Genomic DNA, 17,474 nt, shown 5'->3' with positions numbered 1-17,474 from the left:
AGTGTGACACTATAGAGACGATATGTCATTGGGATAAGTCAGAGCTATAGAGACGACTTGTCGTTTGGATAAGTGAGAGCTATAGAGACGACTTGTCGTTTGGATAAGTGAGAGCTATAGAGACGACTTGTCGTTTTCAAAAATGAAAACCGTTTTTACAGTTGATAAGCTATACTGACGACATGTCGTCTCTATAGCCATTTTTTATATATCATCCACCAGTTTTGTTATATATACCATTTAAAGCAAATCCACAAGGGATATTTTCAGAATAATATAAACATAAGATAACATATGATTAAAATCCAAAAGCACTTAATAAACATAACATATCATTCAAATTCTACTACATAACAAAATAACAAAAAAAAACAAGTTTTTAACAAACATTGTTGTCATTACCATTCTAGTTTTCCTCCTACTCATCATCGTCAACATCATCAAACAAAATAACAAAAAAATCAAGTTTTTAACAAACATTGTTGTCATTACCATTCTAGTTCTCCTCCTCCTCCTCATCATCATCATCATCATCATCATCATCATCACCATCATCATCAACATCATCATCATCATCCTCCGCGAGTTCATTTGATGTTTCGGGGTTATTTTGTGGAACCATATTGGGATTAAACTGGAATTGTGGCATTGGTTGTGGTTGGAAGTTTGGAATGAAAGACGCGAAAGTGTTATTAAACATTTGGTTCATTTGTTGCATTTGTTGCTGCATGAATTGAATTTGTTGGGATAATACAGCAACTTGGGGATTATCTGAAGATTGGGATGTGGAAGCTTTGAAACGCTTGGTATGTTCATTTGGAAATAAATTATTGTTGATGCTTGGTTTCCTTCCAATTCCGCGAATATGCCCACATCTCTCACCGAGGGCACGAGCGAGACATTGTTCTTCATTTAACTTTTCTTTCTCCCCGAGTTGTGATTGCATCACCATCTTCTCTCATTGAATGTTTTCCTAAGATAAAGAAAACAATAAAAGTATATTAATTAACCCTCTACTATTGAGCAGAATGTCAAAGCTTCGTCTGCAACATAACCCTCTGCTATTGAGCCTTCTGGCTTGGCTTTGTTTCTGACATAATTTTTAAGTTTTTTCATGTATCTTTCAAAAGGATACATCCATCTCATGTGTACAGGCCCTCCAAGAATGGCTTCTTCAGGTAAATGAAGAATAAGATGAATCATGATGTCAAAAAATGTTGGAGGATATATCAACTCAAGATTGCATAAAATCTTCACCACTTCTTTTCTGGCATTTCTCATGTCGTTAACATTTAATGACCGTGCACAAATTTTTTTGAAGAATGTACACAAGTCAATGATTGTTGTTGAAACATTTTCTGGGAGAAATGCTTGAACCCCTATAGGCAGCAATCGTTGCATGAGGATGTGATGATCGTGAGACTTTAGCCCAACCAAATTTGATGTTGTATCATTCACCTTCTTATTAAAGTTCGATCCAAAACCATCAGGTAGCCTCACTCCTTTAATGAATTGACAGAATCGTTGTCGATCAATTGGTTTAAAAGAGTAATCAGCATGTGGTAGTATTATTTTCTTCTTGTTGTCTTCCTTATTATTATTGACTTTCTTCCTCTTGTTGACTTTCTCTTTTGGCCACTGATGTGGCCGAATGCCCATATTTTCAAGTCTTCTCTTGCCTCTTTTTTGTCTTTGGTTTTTTCATTCATCAATGCAGTATTTACAAAACTCTCATCTACATTTTACTCCACATGCATAAAATCTATATTGTGTTTTAGATCGAGGGAAGACCAATACTCAAGCTCAAAAAAGATACTACGTTTCGTCCAATTCAACTCTTTTTTTCTTGTTTCATCATTGTTCTTTCTTGTTGCACCCCCATGCTTAGGATGTTTCCCTGGAATACGATCAGGGAGACAAGCCAATTGCTTTAATATAGCTGTATTGCTAAATCGTCTTGGATGTGGCATTCTCTCAGGTTAACCATTAAACAATAAACTTTGCCTCCACTTATGGTTCATATGCAAGAATCGTCTATGACCAACATAAGACATCTTGTTGGTGACATGAATTGAAGATGTGTCTGCGTTACAAGTAGGGCATGCTAAATAACCTTGACCGCTCCATCCAGACAAACTTCCACGCGCTGGAAAATCATTGATAGTCCATAACAACATCGCACGCATGTTGAATACGGTGTTGGTTGACGCATCTCTCATTTGGACTCCTTCAGACCACAACCGGATGATACATCATACCATCTATTGAGCGTCTAGTATTATGCCAACTCATATCTTTAGTTGTGAATCTGGAGCTATACATTCGTCGAAGTCTTGGAGTCAAAGGAAAGTATCGCAACACTTTTTGTGGTACTTTCTTCCCCTTTGTAGTTGTGTCCACCCATCTACTCTCCTTACAAATCGGGCAATTTTGCATGGAACCGTTCTCCTTCCAAAACAAAGCACAATCATTTTTGCAAGCGTGGATCGATTGATATCCTAACCCTATCTTTCTCAACTTCTTTTTAGCTTCATAGTGTGAAGCTGGAATCTTGCTCTTCGGGAAAGCAACTCTTAGAAACTCTACAAGTTGATCAAACGAACTATTTGTCCATCTATTGATCACTTTAATATGCAACAACTTTGCCAAAAAGTTTAAGGCAGACATATCGCTACATTCAGGGTATAACTTGGTATTGAGCTCCTCAAACAAATCATCAAATTTCGGGCCTATACCTCGCCCCTCCTCGTCTATATTTTCTTCATTTGTATTTTGTTCCGCCATAACATCATCAATTACATCAAACATCTCATTACTTGTGGGTGTGTTTACTGGAATGTTTGTTCTTGGAGTCGAATTGTAGCTTAAATCCGAAGAACCGACATGTTTCTCACCGTGATGAATCCACGTAGTATATGTTTCTAGAAACCCAATGTCATGTAAGTGGGCATAAACCGTAGGCAAAACATGTCGATACGAATTCACACACGTTTTGCACGGGCACCGCACTTTGCCTTTGGAGTTGACATGTTTCTCAGCAATCTTCATAAAGTTTTTAAGACCTTTCAAGTATTTTGAAGACATTTGGTTCTCTCTAATCCAACTCTTATCGATCGTCATTGTTGTTTCATTATTAAAAATTATATTATATATATAGTTATCGAAAGTTAGATTGTATTTAGGCTATATAAATAAATATATACATGAGAATAGATATTCACAATGGATAGAGTATTCACAATGATTATGCAGAAGAAATTTAACTAAAAATCAACGATTCAACGTGTTTTAATAAGAAAATCATATCAATTTGATTTTATAATTTATTTTATTTTATTTTAATATTAATATTAATTTGATTTTAAAACTAATTTAATTTGATTTTATAATTAATTTGATTTTGTTTTAAACCATATATAGTTTACGAGGTTTTTTTTAGAGTTTCTAGTTGTTTCAATTATATCATTGTAGTTTTTTCCTTTATTTTTCTTATTCATTTTTATATTTATATATGGTTTTATAATTAATTTGATTTTGTTTTAAACTAATATTAATTTGATTTTAAATCTAATTTAATTTGATTTTACAATTAATTTAATATTTTGTTTTTATTGATTTTTTTTAAAAACTAAATCACATTTACTTGCTAGTTCTATATCACATTTACTTTATAATTATTTTACAATTACTAAAAGTATGTTGCTATTAATAACCTAATTAAGCTAAAGTCGTAATGACCAACATTAAGTCACTAACAAAATTAAACACTCAAATTGTGAAGTTTGCTTGCTAGTTCTATAAGGTTGCACATAAACTAAAATTGTGAAGATGATTCCATGAATTTCTTTAGCTAAGTATTGTTTTTTATGTATTAAGTCAAAATATAATGTCCATATATAGTTTACCCTTAAGTTTTTTTTAGAGTTTCTAGTTGTTTCAATTATATCATTGTAGTTTTTTCCTTTATTTTTCTTATTCATTTTTATATTTATATATGGTTTTATAATTAATCTGATTTTGTTTTAAACTAATATTAAATTGATTTTAAAACTAATTTAATTTTATTTTACAATTAATTTAATATTTTGTTTTTATTGATTTTTTTTTAAATTAAATCACATTTACTTTATAATTATTTTAAAATTACTAAAAGTACGTTGCTATTAATAACCTAATTAAGCTAAAGTCGTAATGACCAACATGAAGTCACTAACAAAATTAAACACTCAAATTGTGAAGTTTGTTTGCTAGTTCTATAAGGTTGCATATAAAATCAAATTGTGAAGATGATTCTTTGAATTTCGTTAGTTAAGTATTGTTTTTATGTATTAATTCAAAATATAATGTCTATATATAGCTTACACTTAAGTTTTTTTTAGAGTTTCTAGTTGTTTCGGTTATATCATTGTAGTTTTTTCATTTATTTTTCTTATTCATTTTTATATTTATATATGGTTGACATTGTTGCATGCTCTTTGTTAGTGCTTTCACAAATTGTGTGTCTATGTAGTTTAAGATTTTTTTGGCACTATTGGGAAACTAAATTAATGAGTGTGATTGGGTTCTTATCACACTAATGCACTAAAATTATCATCATTTAAAACCATTCATATCAATGCAATTCAAAGTGGTCCTTATGTTACATATATATATATATATATATATATATATATATATATACTAGGCGAATGCCCGCGCGTTGCACAGAACACCTATATAGTTGAAGTCTTTACAAATATATGTTTTTTTTAATATAACAACAACGTTGTTGTTAAATTTGATATAATAATTCTTATACTAAATTGATATAATATATTGATTATTTTGAATTATACGATACTATATACATCTATTATAACTGCATAATCTCAATCGTTTGAATGACTTCTACCTGCGAGTTACACATGAATAAAATTAAATATAATATATGGTTTAATGTTATTTATAATTGTTGTTATTGTTAATTAACTGTTTAAAAATTATTTGTTTAATGTTTTAATTTCTATCATTATAATTATTTAAAACATCAAACATTGTTTGATTTTAATGGTAATAATATAATCATTTATATAGAGTTATTTTTAACTATTGTTATTATAAGTTCTTTTAAGCTACTTATTTGAAAACTTTTAACGATTATAAAAATATCTTTTGGAAATATTTTATTTAAATTGAGATTACAATTTAGTTTTTGCATTTATCACTTTTAACTATTTACAAAATATTCTTTACTTTTTTAAGTGGAACTGAAATTTATATTTAAGTTGACATTGTAATGTTATATTTAAATTAACAATTTAAGTATTTTGTCGAAACTGTTCAAAACTTATAGCTTTAAATTGATAATGGTTTACATACAACAACATTTTAAATACAATAAAGTAAGTATAATATGTTAAAAGTTAAAGATATGACTTTATAAGTAGAAGTAAAAATATTATTTTAAAATTGAAATTTAGTTTATTTATGATTACACTTTAGGTTTGATATTTATTTAACCTTATTAACCAACTTATTATCATTATTAGAAAGACACTAAATTTTATCACTTTTAACTATTTACAAAATATTTTTTTGGTTTGTTTAAGTTAAACTAAAATTTATATTTAAGTTGACCCTATAATGTTATATTTATATTGATAATTTAAGTATTTTATACAAATTGTTTCAAAATTATATATTTAAAAATGATAATGATTTACATCCAGCAATATATTAAAACTATTAAATTAAGTATAATATGTTAAAAGTTAAAAAAAAACATAACTTTATAAGTATAAGTAAATATATTATTTTAATATTGAAATTTAGTTGATATATGATTACACTTTTGGTTTGATATTTATCTAACCTTATTAACCAACCTATAATTTTTATTAGAAAGAAATTGAAAAGTCATGGGAGTTTCAGATGAATGTGATGAAAGGAAAAATGCAAGGGAGTTTCAAATGAATGTGGTGAAAGGAAAAATGTTTCATTTATAAGTATATATAAAAGGTATATATACAAAGAATAATAAAAAAATATGAAAAATAAACACTATAACTTTTAATAACATAAAAACACAAAGACTTCTATTATAGCATTTATATTAACTCTTCATATTTAAATCATAAATCTCTTCAAATACATTAATGTTTTTAATGAGCAAAACTTTACAACCTTATAAAAGAAAGGAAAATAAAAAGTTATTAGTGATTACTAATTAATAATCATAAATTAAAAACTCTTGAGTTTTAACTCATAAATATACATAAATTAGAAAACTCTTGAGTTGTAGTGTGAGTTTCAAATGAATGAGGTACTTAGAAATGTATATTTATTATTATTATTATTATTGTTATTATTATTATTATTATTATTATTATTATTATTATTATTATATTCTTCTAAATAATTGGTTTTGATGCATCATTTTAATCCCTTCAATTATTAAACATAAAGATATTTACTTATAAATTTATAACATACATAGGTGCATATACATGTTAAACAAATCACACACACACACACACACACACACATATATATATATATATATATATATATATATATATATATATATATATATATATATATTCGTAAATGTCATATGTAATTCTTTTGGTAGTAATATGGATAAATTACTTTCATATGAAGAACATATCATGATAAGTCTATCATAATTACATATCAAATGTTTAAAATTATGTTATCTTTTAAATATTGTCTTTTAAATATGTTGTGTAGGATAACCCAACAAAAAATAATAAAAAATAAACATAATCAAAATAGAAAAACTACAATCAAATAAATAAGAGCATTGGGTGGTTGAATATATAAATAAAGATGTTACATAAACATACATTTAAATCAAAAGAAAAAACTAACATTCGTCAACTTTGCTCAAACAAAAAAAACCTATATTCATTTTATGAATCTTTTTTCTTCATTTAACACCATTCAACCATAGAAACTTGATGACAATTCTTTACTAACCTGCAATCAAAATATTTTTCTTGAAAAAGAAGAATCATAAAGATATTCCAATCAAAACATTGATGGAGAGTCACATTCAAAATTGAGTAATACACACAAATCACATATAAAGATTAAATGAGAAACTGAATATAAAGAAAGAATAGAAAAACTTCATTTGTTTTGGTTGAAAGAAAAAAATCATATTACAATTACCATAGATGCGACATAACCTAGTTCTTCAAATCATCATATTTGGATCGTGAATGCTTCAACTATATGAAAACTTTTGAATCACAATATCTTCAAATCCTTCTTACATGTAAGATTTTATATAACACAAAAGACACAAAAGATTGGTCTTTTTATAGTAAACTTTTTACTAAATGCTAATTAAACATAATATAAGTGATAAGACTTTTTAGTGTTAAATTATAATTAAGAAAACTTTTGAGTTGCATTAGTTAAAAAAGGGGGTTTCAAATGCATGGGATTCAAAAAAAATGCTAGCTTTATAAATATGTATGATATATATATATATATATATATATATATATATATATATATATATATATATATATATATATATATAACATTTAGATATAATTATCCTTTGAAGCACATCTAATCCACTAAAATTATCACCATTTAAAACCATTCATACAATGCAATTCAAAGTGGTCCTTATGTTGTATATACATATCATGGTCTATGAAAAAAAAAAAAACAAACAAACATTGCATCGTCTTTGTGGTGTGGTATAGTTTAAGGAGAAAATTAAAAAATCAATAAACTAGCCTCAAAATGTGGTCAATCCACGGAATTTCTTTTCTATGGGGTGGTGAACCTTCTTCCCAATCAATAGAGAGAAATGGGGCTGTGATTTAGGGCTCCATATTATTACAAATAAAGGACCAAACCATTAGAAATTAAGAAGCAATCAAGCAACAAAACCCTTACCTTGGTGGAAGATGAACTCGGAAGTAGCTTCTAGCCCTTGAGATCGCCGACGACAAACTGTGAGAGCAAATGGTGAGGCCGACTGCAAAAAGAAAGCTAAAAGGGGTTTTGTTATCAGGGAAACCCTATACCGACGACATGTCGTCGGTATAAGTCAACCAAAACGTCGTCGTATAGCTTTAGTTCATTAAAAAATAAAATAAAATAAAAAAAGATTTCACGCGGATCGGTGCCCCCTTTTACCGACGACATGTCGTCGGTATTGCATTGCAAAACGACAAGTCGTCGGCATAGGTCGCATAAAACGACGTCGTCTTGGATTTCTGCTACAAGGAAATAAAATAAATGGAAAATATTTTTTTAGAGCATTTTCCAGACGACAAGTCGTCTGTAAAGCTTTTCGATATACCGCCAATATTTCATCTTTTCCCACCGAGTTTGTACCGACGACATGTCGTCGGTATAGGGTGACTTTTGCCGACGACATGTGTCGTCTGGATAGGTGTCGTCTGCACAGGATGGAATTCTTGTAGTGTTTCTTGCATGATCTGATTTAAAAAGTATATTAGATTAATAATTAATAACTAAAACCTACTCTAAATGTATGAAAATATATAAAACATATATTCTAATTTCTATATAAACATATAGCCCATTTTTATATTTTTTATCCGAATATATAATACAGTAATTAATTTGATCACATGTATCTTTTTAGATAAAATTAATTATTTTGCTATTAGTTAAATTTATTTTTTCCTATAAGTTCCACGATATGGTTTTTTAGAGGTAAACAAAATAATGAGACTTCAGTAAAGACTAATATATGATGCTTTGTTAGAATTTATGAGATGTTTCAGTTTTATGTTTTTAATTTGATTTCTGCGCAAAGTCTGTGATGAGTCAAAGTAGTGATAAGGTGGTGGTGGCGAATAATATAAAGTCAAACTCTAAAATAATTAATTACATTTTAATTTACATTATTGTAGAGTTTCAATATGTTCTTCACACGTTTAGAAGGCATATTCGTAATATCGATCAATTTCTTTAGAATCATTGAACGGTCTTGTCTAAACATATTCGCAATATCAGTATGAAACTATAATATTAGTTATAAGTGATAGAAAATAATTTTATTGGATTTTGAAATCTGAAAATTGTTCGAAAAGTAACACAAGACATAGGATCTACACGAAGATAAATTACAATATCATCTCTCTTTTATTTTCATTTTCTTAATGTTTTTTTGTTTATAGAGTAAATTACATGAATGGTCTCTATGGTTTGGGGTAATTTGCAAGGTTAATGACTTAGGGGGTAATTAGGATTTCAGTTTGTCGGTATTAGGTCACTAACCGGTAAAAGGGACTATTTTCAAACGGTAATAACAACTATATTGGTCTAATACGTACAAAAAAAAAATTTTAGCGACCTAATACGGACAAACTTGAAACCTTATTACCCTCCTAAGTCATTATCCCTAATTAGCATGTTTGGTTTCTAACTTATTTTTTTAACTCGGAAAGTCCTTATAATTTATTTTTGTTGCACATTTGATCCATGTCTTACATAAAAATACGATTTTGACTTTGATTTTTTAATATATTTAAATAAGATGGGGTAGGTAAGGTAAGGTGAGGTGGGAGTGGGGTCGGGTTTGTGTTTATTTAAATAAATTAAAAAATCAATGGTAAAATAGTCTTTATAGGCAAGACAGAGACCAAACGCGTAACAAAAAAAACAGTAGGAGCCTTCCGAGTTAAAAAATAAATTAGAAACTAAACATGCAAATTACCTAAAACCTTAGGGACCATTCGTGTAATTTACTCTTGTTTATATTTATAGACTAAAATGCACACATAGTCCATGTGGTTTGCTAAAAATTGTCACTTTGGTCCAAAAAAGTTTGGACTAGCACCACAGGTCCAAAGTTTTCATTTTGTTGCGAGTTTGATCCGATTTACTTTAAACTTTTTTGAAATGACAATTTTACCCTTGTTTTTGCTTTTTCAGTTTATTTATTTATTTAAATATTTGTATGATTAAAAAAAATAAAAATCTCTCTCTCTCTCTCTCTCTCTCTCTCTCTCTCTCTCTCTCTCTCTCTCTCTCTCTCTCTCTCTCTCTCTCTCTCCAATAAAGAAGCTCAAAAAAATTGTTCCATTTTTTGCTCTCTTGGATTTGTAACTACTTGTGTTAATAATACATAAGAAAAAGGAAGTAGCAAATGTCATCAAATCATAAAAGCTTTGTAGGTGAAAACCATTCAAGAAAATTTTCAAACAAAACATGGAAATTTTTCGTTTTTTTTCTGAAACACACACACTCCAAAATTATGTATGTATTAGTTCTTCAACACACAAATGAACCTAAATTTTGAATAAACACAGGACAAGATTTTTGATTTTGAAAAAAAAAACTATAAGTGATTACTTATGAACACATACTCCATGAGCACCTCCAAATCCATGATCCCAACTGTCGGTTGATGCGTGTTTGGTATCCCCATCAATGGAAGAACAAGCTTCACATACTTCCTCTAAATCTTCGCTACCATCAGAAAACGCCGTCATCGCTGGTGATTCAGAACTCCACGACGACAACGTACATCTGTGAAGATTTGGATGTCTCCTTCGTCTCTTTCCTTCGATTCTGAACACAAGATGAGGACATGGTTGCATATCTATAAGGAGGGAAGCAGATCTAGGTGGGTATTGCAGATTTGTAAGAAGGGAGGTAGATCTAGGGTTTGCTGAGGAAGATCGTGGTGTCATTGTTCATGAAAATGAAACTTCCGATCTCCTCACCCCTTAATTTGGTTTTGCTGATAAAACACGAAGGTGACATAGATGGAGTCGAACGGTTTTGCTTTTGGGTTTGCTAATTTCTTGAGAATTATGGTTTTGTTAACAAAAACCCAATTTATGTGGGTTCATTCCACCATAGTCGATTTCTTGATAATTTTGGCAAAAAAAAAATCTAGATTTCTTGAATATATTTTTTTAAACCAGAGGGTTTTATTGGAGATACTAAAAGAGGCAGAAGGTATGTGAGGGGGGGGGGGGTGTGGGAGGTGACTGACGGGTTATAGATTTCATCATTGCAATTGAAGGTGATAGTGGTGTTCCATTGGTTTAGTGTTCTTTGGGGTTTAGAGAGAGAGGTATTGTTTATTTTTTTAATCATACAAATATTTAAATAAATAAATAAACTGAAAAAGCAAAAGCAAAGGTAAAATCGTCATTTCAAAAAAGTTTAAAGTAAATCAGACCAAACTCGCAACAAAATAAAAACTTTGGACATGTGGTGCTAGTCCAAACTTTTTTGGACCAAAGTGACAATTTTCAGCAAACCACAGGGACCATTTGTTTTATATTTGTATATCATCTTGTGGACATTTGTAAGGTTAACCCTTTTATTATAAACATCCATAACTATCTAACAAACCACTTAATCTCCATAATTGATTTTTTTTATCAAAGGGTTTAGATTGCTTTTTACACTGCGCACTATATTTATATTTCCCTTCATATTTTATCCGAATTCGCATTTGTGTGTGCATGGCGTGTATGATCCGGTAAGAAGTTAAATGTTGATTACAAGAAACTAGATTATGACCCGCGTAAAACGCCGAGAACATATAAAATTATAAAAAGCCGACATAATATCATCATGGTTTTCAAAAGACGGATAAATGGTCGATACAATTGAATGATTGTCACTTGTACAAGATCAAACTTTATAAGAAATAGTATAAAAAAACAATCACGATCGTTGGATCCAAATCATCCGATAATTGTGATCGGTAGAGAGCCAACCATTTTAACCACTATCTATTCAATTTCAATCTCAATTGATTTTTTTTATGGGTTTAGGTTATTTTTGATCACTTAACTTTTGGTTTTGTGCTCATTTGGTCACTTAATTGTTTTTAAGTTTTAAAAGGTCATCAAACTTTTGGCTTTCTGCTCATTTAGTCACTTAACTTTTGGTTTGGTTAGATTTAGTCACCTAACTTTTAAAATTGTGCTCATTTAGTCACTAAATTTTTAAATTTTTTTCAAAAGTTTAGTGACTAAATGAACACAATTTTAAAAGTTAGGTGACTAAATGAGCACAAATCTAAAACTAAAATAACCAAATCAAAAGTTAAGTAACTAAATGAGCACAAAATCAAAAGTTTGATGACCATTTAAAACTTAAAAAAAATTAAGTGACCAAATGAACACAAAACCAAAAGTTAAGTGACCAAAATGACCTAAACCCTTTTTTTATCCACCATTTTAATTCCCACATTCTCACCGATTTTATACTTTTTATTTGATTCATCTAACCCACTCAAACTTGTCTTCTTAGTCAAATGTTAAGGAAGGAATGCACTATATTTATTTTAAAATTTATATTTATATTGCTTATAATCTTATGACCTCTCATTTTTGGAGAGGGAAAACAGGCACCACAGATAACAAGCTGCCGTCCTTTGTTTTCTTTAAAAATGAAACAAGAAATTATAACTTTTTTGAAAGGTGATGATGAATGGTCATTATACTTCTGATTTAACAAATACAACCATTCTTGTGTGCTATAATTGTTAGAATTTCGCCCATGTCCATGTGGACGAATTTAGGGTTTTCATTTCTATAATGCTGCAATCTTTTTTTTTCCATTTGTTTTAGAGTTTATAATATTAAATATTACAGAGTTATGATCATATAATAACAATAATAACTATTACAAGAATGTAAAAATGATCCTAAAACATCGAATTATAATAATCCAACAGTTATAATAAAAATAGAGTAATCAAAATCTATTAATAAACAATCGGTGTACATGTATCCGAACAAGATATTTCCATGAGAGAAAAAAACACTAAATTTTTATAAGGAGAAATAATTACTTTTTAAAAGTAAAACTATTAATACATTTTTAAATGGGAATAAAATTAATATTTTATTGAAGATGAGGGTATTGGGTATGGAATCTCTTTTATATTCCGATATGGGACAATGAGTACCTTAAATTAATTAATTAGTGACAGGAAGATGCAAAGCTTTTGTTCAAGATTTAATTAAATAATCAATTATTATTGTTGCCTTTTAATTGTTCTTTCTTAATTGCAAACCAACAAAACATATAACTTTTTATTAAAAACTATATTAGTACATAATGGGTGAAACCGTGAAATCCTAACGGCCACCAAGTTTGCCTTACCAAATTTATGTTGACTCATCGTACACGGAGCTTTGAGTTTGGCACGTCAAGCTACACAGTTGTTCTCGACAATGGCGATCAGATTAAAGAATACAAATTTTCAAAAATTTTAAAATATTCCAACTTTAAAAAAATATGTCCACTTTTTCGCCGTAAATTCAACATTTTAACCATCTTTCAACTAATATAAATACTAACAATTATCCAATTTTATATCACATAACAACATTCAATATTCTCCACATTACTCACTCAAACATTCTTCTTATTTGGTGAAAATTGTTTCCTTCAATTCTGATCCAACCTAAAAACTCCAAGAAGAATACCCAAAATACAATAATTTTCTATTGGAAAGTTACAATGTGTTTTCTCTTCGAAATGAATCGTGGAGACTACAAAAAAAAATCAAATTTACTCAAAGTGGGGGAACACTAACAAAGTTGTCATGGAGTTTAACGTCATTTTCTTCAATGTGAAGCGTGAGTGGCAAAATGATGTGTAACACCCGAGTTCCGATTGTGTTTTCCTATTGTTTGAGTGGTGGTTTCAAAGTCCAAGGAAAGGTATAAGTACGAACAGAATCATGAAGATTAACTGCTTAATTCGCTAAAAAATTATCTGGAATTTATCGAAAGGGACGCAAAGCGACCCTTTATGGGCGAGGAGCATCGATGCCCATGGGATGAACGTCTTTTTAGGGTTTTGGGGGTTATTTAAGGAACATTAACCCTTAGGGTTTGTCATTTTCCGCCTCCATCAACCCTTGAATGAATCTGGTGAAACCCTGGCCTCACTTTTTGGGTTTTGAGCTCATCATTTCTCCTTTCATCCATTTTTGGTGTGTTTTGGTGGTTTTAAAGTGATGTGTTCTTGAAATATTGGTCATTGGAGCTTTACAAATGAAGATACCAGCCCTCATTCACCTTCTAGACCTTTGTAAGTCATACAGATCCAAGCTTTACTGCTTTTCATCTATAGATCTAAGAGATATTAGTGTTTTAGATGTTGTTTGTTTTTTCTAAAAAACAACTTCTGACCACTTATTGCTGCGCCGCGCAGCACATGTGCAACACTTGGCCCTTCGCAGCTGTTTGTTTTTCAGAAGACTTCTAACTTAAAAAGTGTTGTGTGTGTGTTGTGTGGCACATCACTGGACCATCTACTTCAAACCCCTTCACACCTTACTTTAACTTATTGCAGCAATCTACAGAGGTTAAAAACAAACAGACTTTTTATTACATGTTGCAGCCGTTTGGTCCCCCTCTTTTGCTACAGAGGGTTGTAGAGGTGGTCCGCAGACTTCAGACATTTTCGCTTCGAAAAAACAGACAGCACCTTAGTATATTTTAGTGAAGTTTTGGTCCCTTTATGGCTTGATCTTTGGAGTTTGTAAAACTACAAGGGCTTTGAATCATGTTTTACTTCAGATCTAACCTTTTGGATGAGTTTTTATATGAGAACTCAAAAATTAAAAAGATTTGACTTTGGATGAATAATTGACCAAAATGGACAATTTGGTCATTTAGATGAATTTCATGAATTGAGAAGATGTAACTTCATGAAATGAGTCAAAATATGTCTAAGTCACTGTTATAAGACAAGATAAGTGAGTTCAATAGAAGAAATGTCATAAAAGGTGCATTTATGCCATAAAGGGTAAAATAGGAATTTTATGTTTTTGGGACAATTTTGTGACTTAATAGATTAAGACTCGTAAGTAGTTAGTCTGAAGTGAATTGATGAAGTTGTAAGAACTTATCCCCAATTTGGTCAACTGTATTGAGTTTGGGTCTTTAAGGGTAAAAATGGTCTTTTGACCATAGAATAGCTTTTATTGGACCTAGACTCGATAAGGAAGTGTATACAAATGATTTACCTTAATTATTAAATTAAGGTTATTTATTGTGTAGTGATTTGAGGAATACTCAATGGCACTAGCTTGGTTTTGTGGATTTCAACTTTTCGGTTACTCTGGTGAGTTCTCGTAAACTTACTTATTATGTGGAGTATGTGATATATATGTGTCAAACCATGAAAAGCTTATCAGGAGGGAAATGTTTAAGGGATTGTCAAGTAGAGAAACGTCTCATGGGGGTGATGTGCACAAAAGTACCTACTTGTTTTAAAATTTATAACCTAACTGACTTCACTAACTATGCACTTATAGGCAATGTACCTAGTCGGATTATAATAGTTTGATTAAGTCGGATGTCGAACACAGGGAGCAAAATTTAATTACTTAATATAACTGCTTCTAATTAAACTAAGAAACAAACTTTAATTGGAGGTTTTTACTGATTTAGCAAGATCAGAAGAACTTAAATAAAATTACTACCAATTAACAACTAGATAAGCAAAGAAAACGAATTTACTTCAAGATTTAAAGAGTACTTCTGTTCAGTTCCGATCGCACCTTCTCCTATGGTTGATTTCTAGTGGATGAAATATATTGATTACCAATTTGTTATCCAACTATTATGATTAAATATCTAGACATACCAATTCATGAATTACCATGCAATGATCAAGCACAAGTTAAACATCAAATCAATAATGTGTAACATCCCAAAATTCAAGACTAAAAATTTCTTTTAATAAAACATTACTTTAAGCAAATTCATCATTTTAAAACATAAACAGAGTATTAGTTTCCAAAATACATGTTCGTTATCAGAGTAAACATTCCCAGGCTGTCTTAAACTATGGTGGGTGCCATGCGATCACCCCGAGCTCTTCCCTCCGCTACCGGAAGTACCTGAAACCAAAACTGAAAACCGTAAGCACGAAGCTTAGTGAGTTCCCCACCCTACCACATACCATGCATAACCACATACTGCACATACTGGGCCACGCCCGCTATCCTGGGCCTCGCCCACCTACCTCGGGCCTCGCCCGCTACAACGGCCTCGCCGCTCCAGGCCCCGCCTGGCTTCGAGCCCCGCTCGGATACAGATCTGTTTCACTTAGGCCTCGCCTGTCACAGGGCCTCGCCCACTAACATATAATAGCACATAAACATATCACATCTCATCACATAAGCTAAACACATACTAACGGGTCCTGTCCTAAGGCCTCGCCTAACTCTGGGCCCCGCCCTTGTCCTGCTGATGATGAGTCATGGAACCCCGTCCATACTCCTACTGATAGTGAGGTACGGGCCCAGCCCACCCTCACTCCTTCCCTAACTTGGGCCTCGCCCCTGATCTGCTGCTACTGAGATGTGGAACACCATCCACACTCTGCTATTGGTGAGATATGGGACCTCGCTCACACTCACCTCCCTACTAGGCACATACAAGTATCACACAGACAACAAGTATAAACTATCACATAAACCATTCCTTGGGCACCCGCCCTCTATCATTGGACCTCGTCCCGAATATCATACTAGCATACTGTGCCTAGGGCTAACCCCCGGGTCTTCTACTCATAACTACATGGGCCGGCATTGTGGCCGTAGACCCATTCATACAAAGGCAAACTCACCTGCACTGGCTGAATTGGCTGATGAACCCACTAGCTGCTGCCCGACAACTCTCTGAACTCCTGCTCCACTCACTCCCCGAGCTACCAATGTCAAAGCAACACTGAGTCTAACTGACCCCCGAAAGACTACCAAGTCAACTCTGGTCAAAGTCAAAGTCCTGGTCAAAGTCAACCTCCCAAGTCAACCCTACTCATCGAGTCACCCTACTGACTCGCCGAGTTCATAAGTTCAGAGTCCTTCCACTCGCGACTCTACTCGCCGAGTCAGTCCATGACTCGCCGAGTCTACCAATTTTCGAGTCCTGACCTGTCCAACTCACCGAGTCTCTAATCGACTCACTGATTCGATTCTAAACTTGAAGGGTTTGGGGTTTCGCGACCTGACTCCCCGAGTCCAAGAACAGACTCGTCGAGTCCAAGACAACCTTCAACAGACTCGCCGAGTTGTTCATCCAACTCGCCGAGTTCCTGCCCAACATCATCTGACTCGACGAGCTGTTCATCCCACTCGTCGAGTTTCTCCAAATCTTCATGCTACTCGCCGAGTCCACTCAAAGGACTCGCCGAGTCCACTCAGCTCTCCAAACATGCAGAGGGCTTTTGAGTCATGCAGGGACTCCAAACCATAGATCCATACTTCCAAAGCTCAATCCCCACGTAAAGTTGCAAACTTTACGTATAACTAAAGAGATATAGGCTTAAAACATACTAGGGTTTGGTTTAAGGACAAAAGGGCTTCACCAACTACTCATCTTCTGATGCTTTATGACATATTGGACCATCCCAACACTAGATCTGAAGTGGCAACAACATATCTAAGCCCCTAACTCGAATTGGGTCTCAATCAACCATAAAAC

At 31.9% G+C, this 17,474-nt stretch overlaps 1 protein-coding gene across 1 annotated transcript; it reads right to left on the bottom strand.

The window, feature by feature from the left end:
• Positions 1-2,229: 2,229 nt before the first annotated feature.
• Positions 2,230-3,120, bottom strand: LOC111918824 (uncharacterized). Its single transcript, XM_023914449.1, has one exon. It carries the CDS (start codon positions 3,118-3,120, stop codon positions 2,230-2,232), a length of 891 nt encoding a protein of 296 aa, XP_023770217.1.
• Between the last annotated feature and the right edge of the window lie 14,354 nt (positions 3,121-17,474).

The sequence above is a fragment of the Lactuca sativa genome, chromosome 6, assembly GCF_002870075.4.
Source record: "Lactuca sativa cultivar Salinas chromosome 6, Lsat_Salinas_v11, whole genome shotgun sequence".
Taxonomy (NCBI): Eukaryota; Viridiplantae; Streptophyta; class Magnoliopsida; order Asterales; family Asteraceae; genus Lactuca; species Lactuca sativa.
Note: the sequence above shows the minus strand (reverse complement) of the source record. Positions and strands in the feature narration are given on the sequence as shown.

Excerpts from the sequence above, each read along its gene's own strand:
- LOC111918824 (XM_023914449.1), bottom strand. The coding sequence starts at position 3,120 with ATGACGATCGATAAGAGTTGGATTAGAGAGAACCAAATGTCTTCAAAA.